At 36.8% G+C, this 21,458-nt stretch overlaps 1 protein-coding gene across 1 annotated transcript in view; it reads right to left on the bottom strand.

The window, feature by feature from the left end:
* The window catches only part of LOC101858622 (leucine-rich PPR motif-containing protein, mitochondrial), a 39,750-nt gene that overhangs the window by 6,353 nt on the left and 11,939 nt on the right, over window positions 1-21,458 (bottom strand). The window contains exons 6-24 of the mRNA XM_005095868.3: window positions 17,707-17,793; window positions 16,398-16,436; window positions 14,490-14,577; window positions 13,724-13,828; window positions 12,742-12,930; window positions 11,898-12,003; window positions 11,218-11,255; window positions 9,695-9,764; window positions 9,003-9,145; window positions 8,084-8,162; window positions 7,187-7,284; window positions 6,212-6,349; window positions 5,343-5,411; window positions 4,284-4,310; window positions 3,515-3,655; window positions 2,476-2,615; window positions 1,858-1,940; window positions 683-902; window positions 112-236 (exon numbers count right to left, since the gene is read on the bottom strand). Coding sequence (XP_005095925.3) covers window positions 112-236; window positions 683-902; window positions 1,858-1,940; window positions 2,476-2,615; window positions 3,515-3,655; window positions 4,284-4,310; window positions 5,343-5,411; window positions 6,212-6,349; window positions 7,187-7,284; window positions 8,084-8,162; window positions 9,003-9,145; window positions 9,695-9,764; window positions 11,218-11,255; window positions 11,898-12,003; window positions 12,742-12,930; window positions 13,724-13,828; window positions 14,490-14,577; window positions 16,398-16,436; window positions 17,707-17,793 — 1,985 coding nt within the window. The remainder of the gene's footprint in view (window positions 1-111; window positions 237-682; window positions 903-1,857; window positions 1,941-2,475; window positions 2,616-3,514; window positions 3,656-4,283; window positions 4,311-5,342; window positions 5,412-6,211; window positions 6,350-7,186; window positions 7,285-8,083; window positions 8,163-9,002; window positions 9,146-9,694; window positions 9,765-11,217; window positions 11,256-11,897; window positions 12,004-12,741; window positions 12,931-13,723; window positions 13,829-14,489; window positions 14,578-16,397; window positions 16,437-17,706; window positions 17,794-21,458) is intronic.

Genomic DNA, 21,458 nt, shown 5'->3' with positions numbered 1-21,458 from the left:
TTTATGGTGAAGAAGTTGGCGTTAGAGTAGGTGGTTGAAGGTCACTACAGGGTACTTTCAGATCTTGTGTAACTGTGTGAGCCAGTGCTCGAGCACAACTGGAGCACTCACCTAGTTTGAGTTTCTCCACATCCTGGTTGGTGATAAGTCGAGTGAGGACCTGCTCCAGACAGGGGAACACATGGTGGTCTTTGTGCAGATCCACCAGACGAGACATCAGCTCAGCATCTCCAGCACTGGAGATAGACACAGATCAGAAACATACATTCTAGTTGGTTACAGATACAAATTTTAAAACGCTTCTGAACTGCAATGTGCACCTTGTTCATGCAATGCACATGTTTTGAATGTAAAAAATATTGAAGAAAAATTTCAGGACCTGAAAATCTGTTTTCTATATATGTGCGTGTTCATTATGTGTTGCTAGGCTGTATTACCCTATAAAACATTCTCAGCTTCTTGTGAAGCATTTATAGCGAGTTGCCATGTTACACATCTATCGAACCATAACAAACTGACTAGGTCTTTCACTGTCTTTTGCCAGGTAATTTTCACCTGAGCAAAATGAGGAAAATTTGTATTAAGTACCTTTACCACGTGCACAACATCTGGCCTAGACCGAAATTTGAACCAATGATTTTGGGTCCATCAGCCTAAACACTAAACTACCATTGGCACCTACCCTTCCAACACTTTTTTGACGTAATGCGTATGCACCAGCATAGTCTCTGACTCTGGAACGAGACCACCAGCCTTAAGCAGAGCCTCATGAACTGTCCTGGCGTCGTTCAGACTTGGAGCATTCTGGAACATGGCCATGATGACCGACCTCCTCTGAACCCCGCCCCTCTCGTCCATGGTGAATGTGCTCTGATTTGCCTCTTGAATCATATCAACAGCTCCTGGGCAACGAAGATAAAAACAAAACAATCTCAGAGCTAGATAAAAAAAAAGAAATCAGACAGTGTGATCAGCATTTCCAGAAAAGACAAACCTGCTACGAGAGGTCACAACAGGAAGCATCTTATTTTTTAAAAGTATAAGCCTAGACAGACTGAATTTTTTTTCACTTAGATTTGAAATAAAGGAGGAAATGTTCCCAGAAAACAAGATCATTTCGAAGGGGGAGGTAAAAAAAAAACAAAAAACCCCACCAATTGTCGGCATTAGTGTGATATATGGTCGCTTTTAAGGACAAGCAGACTAACCCAGATTTTGTGGGTTTCCAGAAATGTTGACCAACACCAAAAGTGGGCATTGCCCAACATAAAAGGGAAGCTTGGTTTCATCAGTGTATATACATGTATTTGTTCGGCTATAGAGAAAACTCTCCTTATCTTTTAAAGAAACTGAATAAGGGTCCAAATATTTTAACTTTGATTTTCTCAAGACAACATTTTTCGGGATAGCCCCCTTGTGGTTAAAAGCGACCATATTTATTATGTGACCTTGATGAATTTTTGTATTTACAAATTACACTTGCTTTTGTAACCCAAATAGCCTAATGGGATTTTAAAAAGTGCTATTTCATTTGATTAATTAATCTGTCCATCTTATCAATTGGGTGAAACAAGAGAATGTAACTTGAACTGACTCAATGATAAATACGGCATAAATATATATTATATATCTGACATGATTCCACTTATGTCTTAGGAGCATACTTTCACCCAAAACCAAAAGCGCCAGAGAAGGAGAATGTTGACATCGCGCGCTGCACTTGTGTTTTCTCCCAACAATACACATCTTCAAAAGTTAAGCAAAACCAAAATGTTTTAGAAAGAAACGAGCAAAACATGAAAAAATAAGTAAATAAAAAAAAAGTTTAAAAATTATTGTAGTTCAAAATATGTTTACCCTGAACATTTCCATTCTTCAGTTGCAGAACAGCTATGTTCAGTGGGATAGTACATCTGTAACTTGTCCCTGTTAGATTTTTTCTGAAAAAAGAAGAAGACAGTACAGTTTCGGACAATCCTTTAGCATCCAAAAACCCTCTGGCATCTGACAATCTCTAAACATCAGACAGCATTAAGGACTGGAGCCTATCACAGTCAAGTCATCAACAAAACATTCTGTTTGGTAAGTTTGGGAATCATTATTTTGTCATACAAAGGTGTGTCATGACTTTCAAGACACAAGTCAACTTTCCTGACAACGAAGTTCATAAGCAAGTTCAACTAAAAGAACATACTAGTCAGCTTGAAGGAGTAACATATGCAGCAATCATTATTAATTTTAAATGAAAAGCACAGTTACAAAAAAGAAAACAAAAAAAACTAATCTTTTAAATAATAGAATTCAAAAACATTTTTACCATTGACAGAAAGACTGTTATTCCAATCTTTCAATTGAACTTATAATAGAATTAAATCAACAATATTCCCAAAATATGTTTTTCAATAACGGAAACAACATTTTACAGCAAAAAAGTAACAAGACATTGGGTCCCCCCAAGACAGAATCTCCACTCACAGTTCATTAAAGTAAAGCGTAGCATATTCTACGTCTCCCATCTGTGTGAACCACGAGACAATCTTCAGGGTCTGAATCAGGCTGAGGGTGAAGCCACAAGCCTGCATTTCCCGCAATTTCAGCTTTGACTCCTCTAGATTCTGTAACAAACATCATGGCTGGGAATATTTCATGCTCATATTGACACAATAGAGCGAGAGGAATGCAACATCCCAGCAGACAGAAGAAATAAAATAACTTTCCAACGTGAGCTTTGAACTAATATCTTCTGTATGCATTAGTGACCTGCCTAACCAATGTTACACCACAGACGCTGGTCTCTTGAATTTTGTCTTCAAGCAAATATCCATAATCATCAATCACTACATGTGACCGAAAAAGGAAGAATATTTGATTAAATGCATAAATCATCGCTGTCTCTCCCTCCCAAATTGTATCAATGTTTGATTTTAATTTGTACAGTGAGTAAAAAAACTTGTTTTTTTGTGAGTCATTGAAAAATTACGAAAAACATATCCCACTGGACATACTCCAACTTTTCCAGGCAGCCTAAGAGTAATTTCTATGCATTCATTAAAGAGCGACATTAGCTGATCTTTCTGTATTTTGAGTAAAATTAATTTAGAGCTTTATAAGCTCACATACATGTGGTTTTAGTAATATTTATCTGACAACGATAAAATCAGCAGCTTAAAACTATATGAGCGATATAAATATAAAAGTCTGTGATTTTAGCAAAATTTACTTTTAAGAGTCACAGAAGCTCATCTATCCAATCTGAGATTTTGGCACTACCTACTTAAGAGCAGAGGGTGCAGGCAATCCCCAATGTTCGGATCGGAAGCAGGAACAACTTTACTTTACTTAAGAGCAACATAAGGACATTTATTTGACAGCCACTTTAGAACATTTTTATAAGAGCAATATAAGCTCACCTATCTGAGAGAGGTATTTTTAGCACATCTATTATCTTACTAGAACACTTAAAGGCCCTTGTTTCTCTTCTTTGTTATTTCTCATCGAGAGATGAAACACCCACCCCTTGTGCCATGGCTTTGTTCAACAACACACTCTGGGGCAAGAAGCGGTCAGGGTGCTGCTTCTGGTATTCTTCCACAGCCTCTTTTGTCATGCCTTCCAGCTCTCCGGCTGACAAGTATCGACTGCGCGGGGCTGTTTGCTGAAAAAAAGATATTTGCAATGAAGAGTGGAATAGACAGTTATAAGCACAAGAAGGCTCTTTCGCATTTTGCTGAAAAAATTCCAGTCTCATTTTTAACTTGAAACTCCTGTTGATAAGAGAAGTTTAGTTATAGTTATTACGGTGATTTTAAGGTCATATGAGTGCCAGAAGATAAGAGGTGTTACAAGAGAGTAACAAAAAGAAAAAAGAAAAAGGGGCGATAAGGACGATAGATGTTTGATAGGAAAGAAGAAGCAAACCACACCAGAGCACCCGCCAACCACCCACGTTGATAAGATTTGAGTCATGTACATACACGTAATAATAACAGACTATAAACATGTGAAATTTTCAAGAGACAAAAACCCCCCAGATCAACTGCTTAGTGTTAGATACTGTCATACACCATTTTGAAAAGTGACGTATGATGGAGTCCTACACTGAGCAGTCAAGAAGATTTTTTGAAAGACTGTCACAATCTAAAAGAGCTTTAGTTAAGAATTAATTATCAGGACTACAAAAACAGTTTGTTCCTTTACGATTAGAAAAGGATTTGGCAACAAAGCAAGGCATAATACTGCAATAAAGACTGCAAATCATTAGAAAAAGAATGAAATGAACTTACGGGTGCGACACACAGGCCTTTCACTTTCTGTTGAAAAAAAAAAATGAAACAGAAAGTAAATAAATTGCAGTAAAACAATTTATTAACAGGAAATACAGAGTAACAGTAGGTCTAGGTTTATTCTAAGGTCACGTCAGTGTGATAAAATGTATACAGACATATTACAGAGATGGCTTTAGTTTAAAACCTCTTTAAAGACTGTTGGGTTAATTTAGAGGTGCGACCTCCAAATTTAATGTCCATCTTCCAAGTGACTGGGCCAAGTAGGTGGTAAGTCAAGAAACTTCCCCGAACAACACAATCTCAAGAATACCCCAGTGGGGTCATCCTCATCACAGCCAAGCATGACACCATTTCTCAGTCTATGAACTGTTCACATAGCATTATGACTTTTTTAGGCTATTGTGCTTCTCATGAACATACATATTACTCTTTTTTTTTAAAAACCACAGTGAAGCAGTTCGTCAATCCAACAGTTGCAAGGCTCGTGTCCTTTGGCCAAAGGTTTTGAGATGTTGAAAGGTGGGTGGGTCAGACTTTTTGGCTATTTCACTTTAAAAATCATTTGTGAGGGGGGCTGCAAAATCAACATAAAATAATCTCCGCCAACAAAATATCACAGAGAGAGGACAAAAAGCCAAGGAAAAATAGTACCAGATACGCCAGCCAGCATCCAAAATTCAAAAACAGAATTCCATGACAGCAATAGAATATAAGAGGAAACTTGAGTCCCCTTCACCACTAGGATAGTTATAACACAAAACTTAGTGACACAGGAAGTAACAGACCTTTAGTTACATTGAATCCTTGAGATAAAAACCAAATTTCACCAGGAAGCAGGTCAGATCAACTGCAAATCTCAAAGGAAATATATAAATATTAAACTACGCCAGAGCACCCACAAACTACTAATAACACAGGGCATACAAATATGTACAAAATTCAATTATTCTAAAAACTATGTGCACTGCATAAACAGCAACACAACATTCAGTCATTCTACAAATATAAAGACACAGTTTCATGTAGAGAACACTAGCACCAAGCCAGGACCGTTACCATCTGTATTTCCTCAGGCATCCCCGTCAGAGACTTGATCTGCAGAAATCTTTGCCTCAGCCTCAGGTTCTGGCACAAAGAGAAAAGAAAATGCGCTAAATTTTAAAAAAAATTTGAATGCAAGTCCAACATCAACTTCAATACTCAGCTGACCCTCAAACCCCTTCATTGTGTCACTTTAAACAATCAAGATAGCTTTCAATATCTGTGACACACCATTTTTTTTGCGCCTGGAAAATATTGCTCTCATACTCTTATATAAAAAGGCCAGCAATTAATAGTTATCTATATCACAGTAAACAGCAGAACAAACCATATGAACAGATATTGAAGGGAAAAAAGGTAACATCAATACCATATAATTCAGTATTTGACAAACTCATTGTGGAAATTTTTAAAAGAGTTTATAGCTTCTCTAGAAGAAAAAAACCAACATCTGTTGGAGATACAACTCTCATTTCCGCGTGGTAAATTGCTAAAATTATCAATGTGTATATCTTCCACCTGCCTCTTTGAGAATACCAAAACAAAAACAATCATTTTCCCTAAAAAATATAAATAAAGCATATAAAGATAAAACAAAAACATTCTGTAATATCGTACACGTAGACAATACATTTGAAACGAACTAAACTACTATGACAAAATGCTGCTTCTCTAACTTTTCTTCAACAAAAAGTCATGACATAAGTTCAGAAAAGATAACCTTTCTTAATCAAGCACGAGAAGAAACGTTATACAAAATTTCCCGAGCATTATAAACCCACATCTCATACATTAACAAGTACTGCATCTTGATGACCGAACTTGCTCTGACGTAAAGTTCTCACATCTAAGCTCAGGTTTCATTCATTCTCGCCCAGGCTTACCTTGTCTTTCATGGTGGTCAGGCCTTTGGCCAGAATCTCCTGGTCACCGTGGAACAGAAGCTGTCTCACCACAGCCTCATTTTTACTCAACACCAAACCTTTATCAATACCGGGAATCTTCGCCAAAAACTCCAGTACCTTGAAAGGAAAAATTCAAAAACAATGCCTGAAAAGGGCTTGTTCTTGGTCTAGTAAAAAGCATGCTTTTTACATTTTGAAAACAAAAAGGAAAACATCTCACATATATGAAAGATTCAAACTGGGTTATTATATTTTGAAAAAAAAAGAAGGAAAATAATACAAATAGAAACAATTCAAACACATTCAAAAAGATTTTAAGAGAGCGGTAAAGGTACTTATTTGAAATGGGAAATCGTTTAAGTGGATCATAAAATCACAGAAGGCAAAAGCAATAGACACACATTTGTTGCTTATAGTATCCTTTACAAGACTACAGACAGATCATATATGGAAGAAAAGACTGAGCATGAGACTCAACAAATTCAAGAAGAAACCCTCCCTAATCACCAGAGAGAGAGAGAGAGAGAGAGAGAGAGAGAGAGAGACAGAGAGAGAGAGAGAGAGAGAGAGAGAGAGAGAGAGAGAGAGAGAGAGAGAGGGAGGGAGGGAGGGAGGGAGGGGGAGAGAAACAGAGAGAGAGAGAGAGGTAGAGGTAGAGCTAGAGGGAGTGGGAGGGTTCTGGTATAAATGAACATCCCGTAACAATCCAGCTCATCATTTACTTTTACAGGGTACATTTACACCTTGATTATAATAATATGTATGATGTAATGAGAATACAGACAAAAATGATGTTACTCCTATCGACAACAATCACTGCAAAAACTCGTACCTTTGGTCTGTGATATTAATTGACATAAAACAAATCTAACTCACACATTAATTTATCTCAACCAGCCATTTATGCAAAACAAATTTAAAGTCTAATGAATGTTAAATAAAGCCATGCCTTACATCGACACACTGAGCCCACTCCTGGGGCAGCCTCTGGGTGATGATGGAGGAAAAGTTGTAGTACTTGAACACATCCGGGTCTAAGTCCTTACCCTCAGCTGAAATTATTCAAAGAGAAAAAAGGGTGATAATAGAAAATAAACCCCCCCCCAAAAAGCAACACACCTGGTTAAACTGATTTGTTGAACACCACAGTCCCAAGTCTCAGAAAGATAAACTGCAAACTTCACAGGTATTACAAAACAATGGTGGCTACACTGGAAAGGGCAAAACAAAAATTCCTATTGTTTATATTTTGTGAGTTCTGTCTGTGAAAGATAATGCTATACATGAGCAATTGTAAATGAGGATCATTTTACCACTAAAAAGCAGATCACTTTAAAAAATTAATATTTACAGTAAATTTTAGAATTTTATAAGCAGTTACACAATCAAAGCAAAATTAACTAGAAATAAGAATCTAAGGTGTCTAAGAAAGTTACTGAGGATCAGATGGACAGACAGGGTCACCAATGTGGAAGTGTTAAAGAAAACAAGATAGATCCCAGTCAGATATGAGGTAGGAAGAAGGCGGTGGCGATGGATTGGACATACTCTCAGGAAGTCAGGCAGCTGCATAACAAAGAAAGTTTTGAATTGGAATCCACAGGGCAAGAGATCAAGGGGAAGACCTCATGGAACTTGGAAAAGAATCACAGAAATCGATGTACAGAAAAGTGGGAAGACATGGAATAACATCAAGAGGCTAGCCCAGGATAGAGAAAAGTGGAGGGTGTTTGTCCGTGGCCTATACCCTGATGCAGGGTGAGAAAGGCAATGATGATGAAGAATCTAAACTAAGCAGGTCTAATTACAAGCACCACAGAAATTGTACACAAACAACGTGAAACTTTGTACCATTTTTCAAAGCTTCTTCGGCACCCTCTTTCTGTAGGTCACGGAGAAAAAAGATAGAGCGCCAAGTCTTTTCCTTTCCCTTCATGAAAGAAAGAAAGAAAACAAAAAACAAAACAGATGTGTTAAAGACAGTATGATAACAAGCTGTAGTACATAATGAGGAAGTTGACAAAATGCTGCTGTGTTGGTTGTCTATGGGACAGGTTGCTGCACTCAAAGTGTAAGGTCCTCAGGGAAGATACAGTACTTTACACATCATTATCCTTACTTCACCCTGGTGAGAAGGGTCTTTGATAGAGAACGAGAAAGATCTTGTCAGTATGTTAGTGCTTGAGAGCCTGAAAATGGCAACCTGCTCTGAATGCTTCCAAGAGAATTTTTAATGTTTCAGGATGCCATAGGGTCTGTCAAGAAAAAAATAAATCGTAAAGAGCATAGAGCCTACTTTTGAGCACGAATAAAACTATGCAAATGTTATCTATTATTACAGTTGTTTTAGATTATTATTACATCACCTATACTAAAATAGCTTATCAGTAACACTTTTGACTTTGTAATAACACATTCAGATTTTTATAGATTAAAACAGTAACTTTATAACAATCTCAACCAAAATCCAACAAATACAGTAATAAATATTCAAACAATGTTATTGATTACTGTAGTAATCTATCCAGTTGCGCATGAGCTTTTTATACCCTTTAGCTCATGTTGGATCATCAATGAAGTAAGACCTGCTTAGTAACAAACAACAGCTGACAAACTGTTGCTGTTTCAACAAAAATTAGTAACTTTTGCACCTTCTTTAGAGGATGAGTTTTATTATTGGAATTACTTGAGGCATCGTTTTGTCTTTTTTCTTGGTGACAAGGATGATATAAAGAAAATGACAGAAGTAGAGGAAGAACAAAAAGCTAACCTTTGTATTATTTAAGATATCTTCCCTGGACTGGCCCAGCTCTAGCAAAGCCGGGTAAAAGCAGTTCAGAAGTTGTTCCACAGTGTCATCGATGGCATCACTGGCATCCAAGTCCATCAGCATTGACGTCACTTTGTATGCACCTAAGAAACCATACATAAATAATAAGAATGTCTGCATTTTTGTATGAGGATAAATTCAAAGTACAACAGAGCAAAATGTTTGAAAATAAAGTTGTATAAAAGTAAAAACAATACTTATCATTACAGACATAAATAATGGCATATATTACCCCTCTGCACTAACCCTTTTTCTCTGGAGGGGGTTTCCCACTATGCCGAAACCCTCTTTTGGTATCAAACTTGAAAGAGACATACATGTCACTAAATTGGTCATTAAATTTTTTTAAATGAACCTATTTTGATAGTTCTTTGTCTTATGAAAGAACTCACAGTAAGAGAGACCTGTCAAAAAATTATATAACGCCATCGCCATCATAAAGGAATGTGACTGAGCTGCTAAAAGATGCTTGCAGGAGATAAGTCGTTAACCTAAATTCACGCCACATACTTTACAAACAATATAATATCCACTTTTAAGCCACGGTTTCATTGGTAAAAAAAAGTAATTTTTTTATTGAGCCCCATTAGCCCTATAGCCTCAGCCAAGTACCCCCATGAGTGGAAACCTACCGGCTGCATCCCCCTGGTTTCTGTAATAGCACACAGCTGGGATGAAATGTGGTACCTTCAGGGTATGGTTCTGGGGAGTGGTCAAAAGAAAAAAACAGGAAATGCAAGATAGGAAGAGACAGGTAGAAAGTCAAAGAGTATCATTTTCATGCCAGGGAGGACACTCAATTAAATGTCATACACTGAGTTGCGGTCAACAGCACGTTCCACAGACAATGGCTACATGTTTGTCAGGGAGTAGAATAATCCAGGAAAACTGCAACACTGAACAAGATGCATAAGAAGCAGACCACATCAGTGAATTCATCAACCACCTGCACAGGATGAAGATTTGTCTGAGTAAGAGAGGAACATCAACACAGTATTGGCAATTTAACTTTTCTTTTTTACTTCACTTCTTCTTTCTGTCAGTATCACTGAGTGTCTTCGGGAGATACAGTTGTTTGTCACTTGTGAGTCGAGAGACTCGGAGGAGGGTCAAGTCAAGACTCTGATCAATGTCTTTTATTGGTCTTTAAATGCAAGAGGGAAAAAAGTAAAACAGACAGAAACATCAGAGGAAAAGAAAAGAAGCAGGACCTACTAACGACACGCAACAACCATCTGCCAGAAGATCAGGCACCAAACAAAAAGAAATGGAAATATGATGACGTGTGGTAAGTTTCACTTTCATGATACTTATTAAAGTAGCATCAACCGAGTTCAAACATTTCACAAATCAGCACAATATACAAGCAACATGTTCCCAGAAGAAACAGATCAACATAACAGAAAAAGTAAAACAAAGTTAAAAGAGTAAATTACACCACAAAACCCACAAACTACCTACAAAATTCTCAGCTCATAACCTCCCTGTCAACACATCGTCCACAAGCTTTGATCATGGTTAAATCCATTTATCATAGACTAGGTTATAAAGAAAAAAAATCTTCCTTTGTTTTTTGTTTCAGTAAAAAGAAGCACTTCTGCACAATAACGTTCATTTTAGTTTTAGTAAGTGTTCTACGGCACTTGCAACACAATAAGGTCACATAAGTGCTGAAGATTAGAGGTGTTACAAGAGAGTAACAAACACAAACAAGAAGGAGGGGAGATAAAGACGATAGACGTTAGACAGGAAAGAAGAAGCAAACCACACCAGAGCACTCGCCAACCACCCACATAACGTTCATTTAGCAGCACTGGGAAAAAACAAAACATGCTAAGCAGAATCATAGAAAGAAACGTCAGATGCAGGACCCATTAGTGGCATCCTCCAACTGCCCACAAAATCTGCCAAATTCTGCATCTTAAACTCAATCAGGACTAAGTCATGAGCCCTTTGTTACAACTTGAATATTTGTCACTACATCTACCCTTTTTCATGATATGTGGTTGGTCATCATGGGAAAGAAAAGAAATGGTGGGTCAATTTGAAATAGACTTAAGCATGACCTGAGGCATAATTATAACACACTAATATCTATAACAGCCACTAAGCAAAAGGAAAAGACCATCAACAAATGGTACATTTAGTTACTGACCTTAGACAGCATTAGCTCTATGAGCTGTACAGCCAAGTCTGAAAAAGAGAAACACATTAAATAAGAGAGGAGACCACATTATCAGTTCATGTTTGTTTGATATGTGAAAAAAATCTGCTCCATTCCGTTGCTTTTCCCATTTTGAAACTATGAAGAAACCTCATTAATAAGGAATGGCATAATCGCTTGATGCTAAGGCAAATCATTTTCAGTGTTTCACACTGAAGCAGAACTTAAAAAGCCAGACGAGGGCACCAGCAGCAACGATTAGGCACCATTAGCATCCCAACAACAACTTTGATTATCACACATGCACCTTTTGTGTCATACCACGATATGTGAAAGGACTGGGAAACATAGCCGGGAAACCCAAGTAAGTAACTTATCTCTTTAAAAAGTTCTTGAAGACAAATCTCTATCATGCAAACAAAATAAATAATATGAGTACATTTCAATCTGTTCAGTATCCACGTAGTGCGTTGTGTTTAGCCCTTTGCTACTGCAGGCAGAAGATGTGAGTTGAATTCCCAAATGGCATAGTTATTTTATTGAGTATCTCTGCCTGTATGCTTGGGTTGCATTTCCCATTTAGCTAGAGGATGGCCCCAATAGACAGGCTCAGAGCAGCCCATTTCCTACGTGACTAAATTATTGCAAGGACAAACATTTGCAATCATCACCTGCTCTGTCTGCCTTGTACGCATACAATAGCGCATTCCTGTGAGCCAAAGATCCTGGGTTGAACTCAACAAGATTGTCCGCCATCTCCATCACAGACTCCGCACTCTGGCAGGGGAATTATTCACAATTAGTTGTTGTCAATGACACTAAGTCAGAATAAGACAGAAAAAAAACAAGCAAATGTCCCATAAATGCCAGAGTGCTTCACATTACCATCAAAATATTGAAATGTTGAGTGACATCTAATAAATTGAGAGAGAGAGAGAGAGAGAGAGAGTGAGAGAGAGAGAGATAGAGAGAGGGGGTGGGAGGGGGGAGAGAGAGGGAAAGAGAGAGAGGGGGGGTGGGAGGGGGGAGAGGGAGAGGGAGAGAGACAGAGAGAGAGAGACAGAGAGAGATAGAGATAGGGAGGGAGAGGGAGAGAAAAAGAAAAGCAAGAGAGAGAGAGAAAGAGAGAGAGAGAGAGAGAGAGAGAGAGAGAGAGAGAGAGAGAGAGAGAGAGAGAGAGAGAGAGAGAGAGAGAGAGAGAGAGAGAGAGAGAGAGATGAGGGGAGAGAGAAACAAAAAAAAAAGAAGAAAGGAAAGATAACGAATCTTTTAAATTGTGTTTCAAGACTTCATGACATGCTGACAAACCAAACTGAGGAGAGAAAACAATTTTTTTTTAAATTAACAAAAACAGTAAATATTAAATAACAAAACCATTCACAGTGCTACTTGCTACCAAAGTACAATTAGCCCAGTATTTATCGATAGTACAGGAAATCTGAGCCTATAGTGAATAACTAATGGTTAGTTATCCCACAACTTGCAAAATTGGAAAAAAAAAAATTGTCAACATACATAACCATTGATGACCATGGCCTTCAGCAAGAAACTGCCAGCGTGCACCGCGGCCTTAAAGTCCTCCACTTTGGGCATCATCATGTAGAGCTGCATGCCCTCCTGGGCATAACCCTCGGCAATAAGCTGGCATGACTTCTGGAGGGAGTTGTTGCGAAAGACTCCACGCCCAGAAATTAGACCCAAGAACTGAAAACCCGAAATGCAAGAAGACTTATTTATTTGTCAGTCACAGGAGATCAGATTATTGACGTCCTCATGCCAGGCAACAGATACAGCCACAAAAGAGAGTTAAAATGAATAGAATTCAGCTACATTCATCTATAAAACACAGTGCCGAAAGAGACACGTTCTGCCAAAAGAGGCACATTCAACAAAACATCAAGAGACATCCAATGAAACATCAAGAGGGTCCATTAAAGACAACCCTCCAAAAAACATTAGGGGGAGTGAAGCCATGGTATTGACACCCCCTTAAAAAACGCCCCGAAAATAGAAAGCAGGCTTAAATGTTTCTCTACATTCTGGTATCAAGATGAAAACATAAATATTGATCCCCCTCTAATACTCAAATAATGGGATTAATGGGATTATTCTGATTAATTCCACTGCCTTGTGCTCGTCCCCTCAAAGCAATGACGAGGAATACCTGAGGTATTCTTCCATCATTCTCTGTCAATATACTATTATTGGCATCCACTTGTCTCCAGAGATGATGGTGTGTAGTACATATAGTACTAGTCCCAGTTTTGAACTGCATTTTGTCTGTGTAGTCCAGTGCTGGGGAAACTGTCTCTATCATGCTAGGTGCAAAAAAAGCTTGTGGGCTCCAATTGGCGATCTAAGAGTTGTCAAAGATATAGAAGTAACAGGAAGAACTAATTATTGATGGTCATGCAGTTCGGGCGTTAAGAACAGGAATAATGTACGTACTTTACGAAGACACCAAGAAAGACAGTAAGTCCAAGACAAAGTGACTCACCTCCTGAGCTTGAGTGGAGTGACCAGACGAGACAAACATCTTGTACAGGTCAAGCAGCATGATATGGGACAGTGGTGTCCCTTGCTCATCTGCATCACTTATGTACTAAAACAGAAAAAAAGAGGAAATCAAACCCTGATGAAAAAGATATCACGAAACATCCTTGTTTTATTTCACAACAATCCAGTTCTACATGCAAAGAAGAAAAAGTACTTTTGCAAAACTTTATACCATGTGATATATTCATCATGAACGTAGCTGAATACAATGGCCACATTTGCAAGCAACCTGCAAAGTAATGTACTCTCATCCTTACTTCTTAGGCATATTTTTACTGTTTGGTTTTCTGTCTTTGACCACAATGAGATTGAAAAATTGCTTCAAGTTGCAGTTTTGTTGAAAGGAAACAATTTAAATAAAAGCAGTGACTGTAAAAAAAAAAATCTGAAATGGGGACAGTTGACAACATGTCTATTTTCTGCATAAAATTATGAAATACATTAAAAAAGTGCATGAAATTCTAGCTTAAAAATGTCTCTGCCGACAACTGGAGCTTTCTCCAGACATACACACATACATACAAGAATATGCTGAAGAGATAGTAGTCAATATGTCTCTTTAAAAAAGACCCTCATTAAATGATATGAAACATGAAATACTTTGAAGAGTGAAAATGTTGGGTTTTTTTTATATTTCTTGCCAGACTCATAGGCACACATGGTTACAAGTACAACAAAAATACAAGTACAACAGCGAAGACAAATACCTTCTGAACTGAACTCAGATCTCCTTCTTCTGCATAGTGTTCTGCAAACCTTAAGAAAGTGTCTGCACTCGGAGACAGACCCCTGGATCTGGAGGAGCACAAAGAAAAGGAAAATGGAACCATGACTCAGAAACATACACTTTCGACAAAGCATCCAAGACATGATCAGGTTTGATACCCCCCCCCCCCCCCCTCCTGTATTAGCACTTCTTTAAAATAATTGGTCACATTGCAATTATAATGAAAAGCTTTGGGGATAAGGCAAAGCATTTACATTTTTCAGTTATTACAAGAGTAACATACACTTATTCCCTATCAACAGCATTCTTGAAAATCAGTGAGAAACTTGATATGGCAAGTGCACAGTTAACTAGTCTTGCAAAGATAACTCAAACCTGCAAAACTCAAATCTAAGGACAGCTCAAACAATATGACATTCCCCGACAATACCACAATATTCTCTTTGTAATGGCAGCACAGTATTTTATAACAACAGCAGGGTTGGGTTGATTTAAATCAGTTGATTTTTAAAATTGAAATCAACTTAATTTTTTAAATAAAAATCAGTGATTTAAATCACTTTTTAAAAAATTTATTTTTGTTCAGTTTTTACCTATTTCAACATTCAGAATTCCTTTCCTTGGTTTCATAAAACAGATATAAGGTTTAGTAGACTAATATAATCATGCTTAAAAGTCTGCTTTCTGTAAAATAATACAGTATTCAATTTACTTTTTTTTTCCATAATTGAAATCAGAGTTGGGTTGATTTAAATCAGTTGATTTTTAAAATTTTAATCAACTTGATTTTTTAAAATCAGTTTTAAATCACTTTTTAAAAAATGTATTCAGTTTTTACATATTTAAACATTCAAAATTCCTTTTCTTGGTTCTATTAAACAGATATAAGGTTTAGAAGACTAATATAATCATGCTTAAAAGTCTGCTTTCCCCCCTGCCACTGTAAAATAATACAGTATTCAATTTACTTTTTTTTCAGAATTGAAATCAGGGTTGGGTTGATTTAAATCAGGTCTGATTTTAAAAAATTTAAATCAACTTCATTTAAAAAATAAAACTCAGTGATTTAAATCACTTTAAAAAAAAAAGTATTCTGACATCTTTAAACATTCAGACTTCCTTTCATGGTTTTATAAAACAGATATAAGGTTTAGTAGACTAATATAATCATGCTTAAAAGTCTGCTTTCCCCCCTGTTACTGTAAAATAATACAGTATTCAATTTACTTTTTTTTCATAATTGAAATTAGCATTTTCTTTTTCTTTTTAGACAAACACAAGCGCGCACACACACACACACACACACACTGAAATAAAATGCAAGTTTGTCTATGCATAATTACCCCCCCCCCCCCTCCTTTTGGACTTACATTTTCTTCATTTTTTGTCTGTAGCCATAATTCACTGATATAGCAGATTAAGGCTTTCTTTTGCAGTTGCTTAAATTAATCATTAGTTAAAATAAAGACAATATGCAATTTGCACTAGAAGAACATACTTTTAGCCACCAAAAATCCCAAACTGAGTCGACATTTTTAAAAAAATCAAAAAAATCCGATTTAAATTTAAAAAATCTGATTTAAATTTAAAAAATCGATTTAAAAAATTTTTATTTAAAAAATCAAAAAAATCACCAACCCTGAACAACAGCACGGATGTGTTGAACATGAAAAGCATGATATGAAAATGACACATGGTTCAGAATGGCTGACAGCTCATAAATACTACTCTTTATTTGTTACGCTGGTGAAGAATCTAAATTCAAGTGGCACTTTGGGTTGGAGGATCTACAGTCAGCTTTTCCTGAGTAAGAAGAAAAAAACCCAACAGAGTTATGACATAAATCTTTTCTTTTAATTCTCAGTTCCATCAGGACTTCAAAACTTACTTTAAAAGATCAATAACACCAAGTGCATCTTCTGGTGATCTGAAACAAAAAACAGCCAGTTTGAGTTAAACAAGTCTTCACCAAAATAAAATTCAATGAGGATACAGTCGAACCTGTGTAAGACAGCCACCCCTATAAGACAGGTGGCCGTCTTAGGCAGGACTGATCAAGATGAAGAAAACAAACCATTCCTTTCTGAGGTCCCAACAGAAGGTAGCCGCATTGTTGTTGTTGCTGGGTTAAAAAAATTTTTTTAAAATGTTGTTGCTGCTTTTGTGAAAGGGTGACAATAAAACTAAATGTATCAGACAAGGAGGGCCGAGTGCTACGGTAAAACAAAGACATGGGTCGCCACCACTCAGAGAACGAGCGACGCTTCTGCCACAAGTTCATGTTGACGTCCATCATTACTTTGTTACAGACTGGGTAAACAGTGACCACTCATCTCACTTACGATTTGTGTATGAGTTCTGGGCGGGGCTTATGGGTTATGAAGGATCACACGCTTACCTCACCAGCAGCTGAAAATTTGTTACCTATTGGTCAACAATAGGAGGGGTCTACGCAACATGATCGGTTGGAGGGACTACCTAACAACAATGACAGGTGATTGGATTGATGGCTTGCCCACAATGCCAGGGGCCAGTGCATGATTTATGACAAAACGTAATGGATTCACTAAGGTGGCCGTCTAAGACAGGTGTTATTGCTTGGTGTGATAGGGGTTGTGTGTTAATATACGGTGGCCGCCGCCGCATTGGACAGGTACCCGTTTTACACAGTTAAATTATAGAAAAACACATGGGGGGAAATGGGAAGTGTCTGTTTGTACAGGTGGCCGTCAAGGCAGGTTCGACTGTATATCCTTATAGGAACTAATATTCTCAACTCAGAATTGACTACAAAAAAAGTGTTACATTTATATATGATACTGCAATTTGCATGAAACAGAAAGTATCAGATAATATTCCTGTTGAAAGAAAAATGAGAAACATGATTTGAATCTGCTTCACAGGGTGAGTAAAAAAAAATTGATTGGACTTTCTTTTTTCTCACAGCAGCAACAATAAGTCACACACTTGTCATTAATCTACCACATACCAACACATTTCAAGATAACGTATTCTTGATGTTATTATTTTAACAACATGCACTAGAAAATCCAACGAATTGCAGGACTGACCACAAGGCCAAATCTAAATCCCGCCCATTTACACTCAATCTGCTTTCCTAAGTCACCCGCAATAGAATAATGACAGAGTAAAACCTTCAGCCATAAATGAAAACACTGTGGGAGAGAAGAGCTTACCCTGCCTTGAAATGACCAGTGATGAATGAGTTGAAAATGTTGACACCAAGTAGTAGCCGCGCCTCCTTCATAGCTTCTAACACAAGACTGCAAACAAAGCAAGCTTCAATATTGAAAAAAGGAAAACCAGTTCAGCTTCTTAAAATGCAAAAGGAATATTAAGAGACCCAAACATTCAAATACTTTAATCAATTTGAATTACCTTAACAATATCGACCACTAAAAAATCTACTACAAATTCTTTAAGGGTGACTTACACATTTTCAAAAGACTTGTTTTTGCATCATTCAAGAGAAAAGGAAAATTTTTCTCAAAAACATAAAAACTAAGAGTACCCAAAAAATATCCTGGTGTCCAAACTAATGCATAAAAAACACAAAACAACCCCCCCCCCCCCACCCCAAATGAAAAAAATACGCCAATCTATCAACACACTGCACTAGAAATTCTCTAAAAAGCAAAAATATATTAACCATTGATGTGATTCAAAAATCATATCTCAGGAGCACACTTATTACTCACATCAGTATGTTATCAAATTTTTATCTAAATAAAAATTACAGAAACGAGGGACAATTTCCAGACAACCGGTTTTCTCACACTGAATACAATGTAGCATTTTAATAACAAATGGAAACACTTTCTACTTTTATCCGCTCATGAATGACAGTCACAGTCGTATATCAGTTAATAAAAGAAAAAAAGAAAAGTCTTGAATGTATAAGTGAAAACAAAAATAAAACAAAACGTTTTGAATATGAAAAGAAATAATGAAAATGACTTACTGTGCTCCAGCAATGTCTCCGTTCTGACAGAATCCCTCCACAAGAAGCCCATAGGTTACCTGCAACATAATAAGGGCAGATACATTACATTTATGTATTATTACATTTATAAAAATCATTAACAAACACTTTAAAGGAGCTACAATGCTGCTAAAAATCCAGAGTTCAGCAATGAAGACTTTCAAATAGGTCTTGGTTCCTCAGCTTTGTTTGCACAAGGAAGATTACATTAAGACAGAAAATCAAGTTATGGTGATTTTTTATAGAGAGGTATATGAGGGAAGTAGATGGACAAGACCTGAAAGAATACAATTTATGAAGCTCAACAAAATTGTGGGGATGACTTCCTTATCTGAATTTTATTCTCCGAAAACGAACATTTTCTTTGGATTAGAAACCAGGCATTTTTTTTTACAGCCAACTCGCATGTCAGTTACTCTCAAAACTAAACATCAAACTTACACCAAAAACAAATGTAAGGCAGCGTGGTGAAATCAGAGGCACATCAAAATTCAGATAACAGAGATACAGGCATTTTTCTGCCAGTTTGGAAATTTTTATCAAATTTTTACTTTTGACGCAACCTCTTTTATGTCCATATAAAAACACATTTGCGTGAGAATTTTACTGAAAAACATTGATTAAAGGCACAAAATATGTCATTTTTCTGTTTTCAAGGACACTTTAGCTATTGGAGTTACCAAATTTTGGTGGCCATTTTCTCGCTAACCAGTCGACTTCACTTCCTTCAATCACAAATATCTCGATTTCTATTCAAGATAGATGGATATCTATTTCATTGGAAGCAAGACAAATAAGTCAGCTTTCAGATGGTACCAATAACTCCACATTCCCAAAAATTGACGAGCGCCTGATTCCACTGCGTTGTGACACAAATGCTTTAAACAAATTACCAAAGACAACACTATATCACCTTTTTAACAAAAGAGCACATACAGAAAGGTGTTTGAATTTAATCCCTAGAGTACACCCAGGAAGTTCCCTTTTCGCAAAAAGAAATGTAACTGTAAACACATTACAAGAATAGCAATTAATAAATGCTTTCCATACAATCCCAAAATTTCAGCTCGGGAATTCTTGAAAACAACCATAAATTAATCGGGATATATGCAGAAATGATCTACGGGTCAGTGTACCTTATCTGGATTCAGTCCAAGAGATTTCATATGGGTCAGTTCCTCAAGTGGTTCAAAGCGCTTGCTATTACCACCGAAAGCTTTCAATTTCATGTTGTATAATTTAGTTGAAGGCTCAACACCTGAAATGCAGATTTAAAACAAAAAACAAATTTTGAAATAGGTAAATATTTTCATAGCGCTACGTCTGCTTCTTGTCTCTGAGTTTTCTTTTCAAATGTCTGAGGCATGATAATCAGTTCCTGAGCCTTGGATGACTTTATGAGTCTCACACAATAAATCTCTCATTAAATTTCTTATAACATCAATCCACACTTTTTCTTTCTACCTTCAAAGTCAAAGTTCTCAGGTAATATATAGTGGAGGTGCACAGGGAGAGACTGTGTGTGTGTGTCGTGCATGTGTTTGCGTGTGTGTGTGTGTGCCAGTGTGTGTCTCTGTGTGTGTGTGTTTATTTGTCTCAAATTTTTTATCCTGATTTTTCTAATGTACGCTTTCTACAAAAATATACAAAAGAGACCTAGATATACAATGGGTAAAAAATTATAAAAGTGCGCGATGAATCATATGTGATGATTGCGCTTTCAGTCAAGTCCACCTTTTTCTGTACAGAGAAGATTTGTAAATTACCGAGTTCCTCTAGCCTGCTCCAGACTTCTTCTGTAAGCTGCAGTCTCCGCTCTGTTGGAGCATCGAAAGGCCCAGTGCTACAGATGTAGAGTAGCAAGGCAGCATCCTGCTCACTCAGAGTCTCTGAAATTACAAAACAGACTAAATTTGTTCAAACTGAATAATAATCTCTTCCTATAGTTGTGACAAGTCTAGGTCACCTAGATATTAACTCGCTGTTCCAAGTTGACAATTAAATATTCACACTAATATTCTTCTATTTCTTTCCCCCAACATTGGATTAGGGTGGAATTGCTAAACCGTTCAGGAATGAACTCATTCTAAGCAATTCTGGCTTGCTGTTAAAAAGCTTGCAATAAAAGTCAAACTAAATTACAAATTAGCATCTATAAAAAAAACTACCTGTGAAACTGCCTGAGGTATTAACAATCAAGAAAACAAACAACATTAGCAACATAATTCTTATGATTTTTTTGTTCCAGCATTCCTTACTATACAAGTCTTAACTCCCAGCAGTTTACGCAATACTATATCGTATAAATATATACGATGGTTGGTGATGTGGTATTTCGCCCATAAAATACATTTACCTTTATAAAGAAAGATTTTGTACGGTATTTTTATCAAATAAAAATGACTAAATAGACTCTAAATATAAAATAGGTATTGAAATTGATGGTTTTTAAATAAAATTCTTGCTCTGAAATTTCTACTTTCAAGGGCAATAAACGAGAATTTGTGGAATCCACAAAAACGGCCCTCCTTTCTTTATTTTTCAACAGAATGAGGTGCCTTTTACACTTTACATGCAGAATGGAATATACTTTCTCCCCAAATTATGTAAACTCTAAATTGTAAAAAAAAAAATGTTCTTCTTTGTGATTGTTGGGGCACTCCGATTTCTCTTTCTGCATCTATTTTTAGTAACACGAAAAATATGTCACCCCTCAAGAAAGCTTGACAAATATGAAATCTATTGGCTAGGTCTTAAAGAACATCTAATTCCCTTTCTATTGGTATATGATATGTCAATCTGGAACAGATAGATTTTTGCTGGAGGCTTGAGAGCAAAAAGTCCATGATATGAAATTTCCAGATTCAAGGGCAATAACTAGGAATTGTAGGATGTACTAGAATGGCTCTCATTTCTTTATTTTCCAACAGAATGGTGTATCTTTGA

Source organism: Aplysia californica, unplaced genomic scaffold (genome assembly GCF_000002075.1).
Source record: "Aplysia californica isolate F4 #8 unplaced genomic scaffold, AplCal3.0 scaffold00115, whole genome shotgun sequence".
NCBI classification, from domain to species: Eukaryota; Metazoa; Mollusca; class Gastropoda; order Aplysiida; family Aplysiidae; genus Aplysia; species Aplysia californica.
The sequence above is the reverse complement of the archived record's forward strand: the minus strand, read 5'-3'. Positions and strand labels throughout refer to the sequence as shown.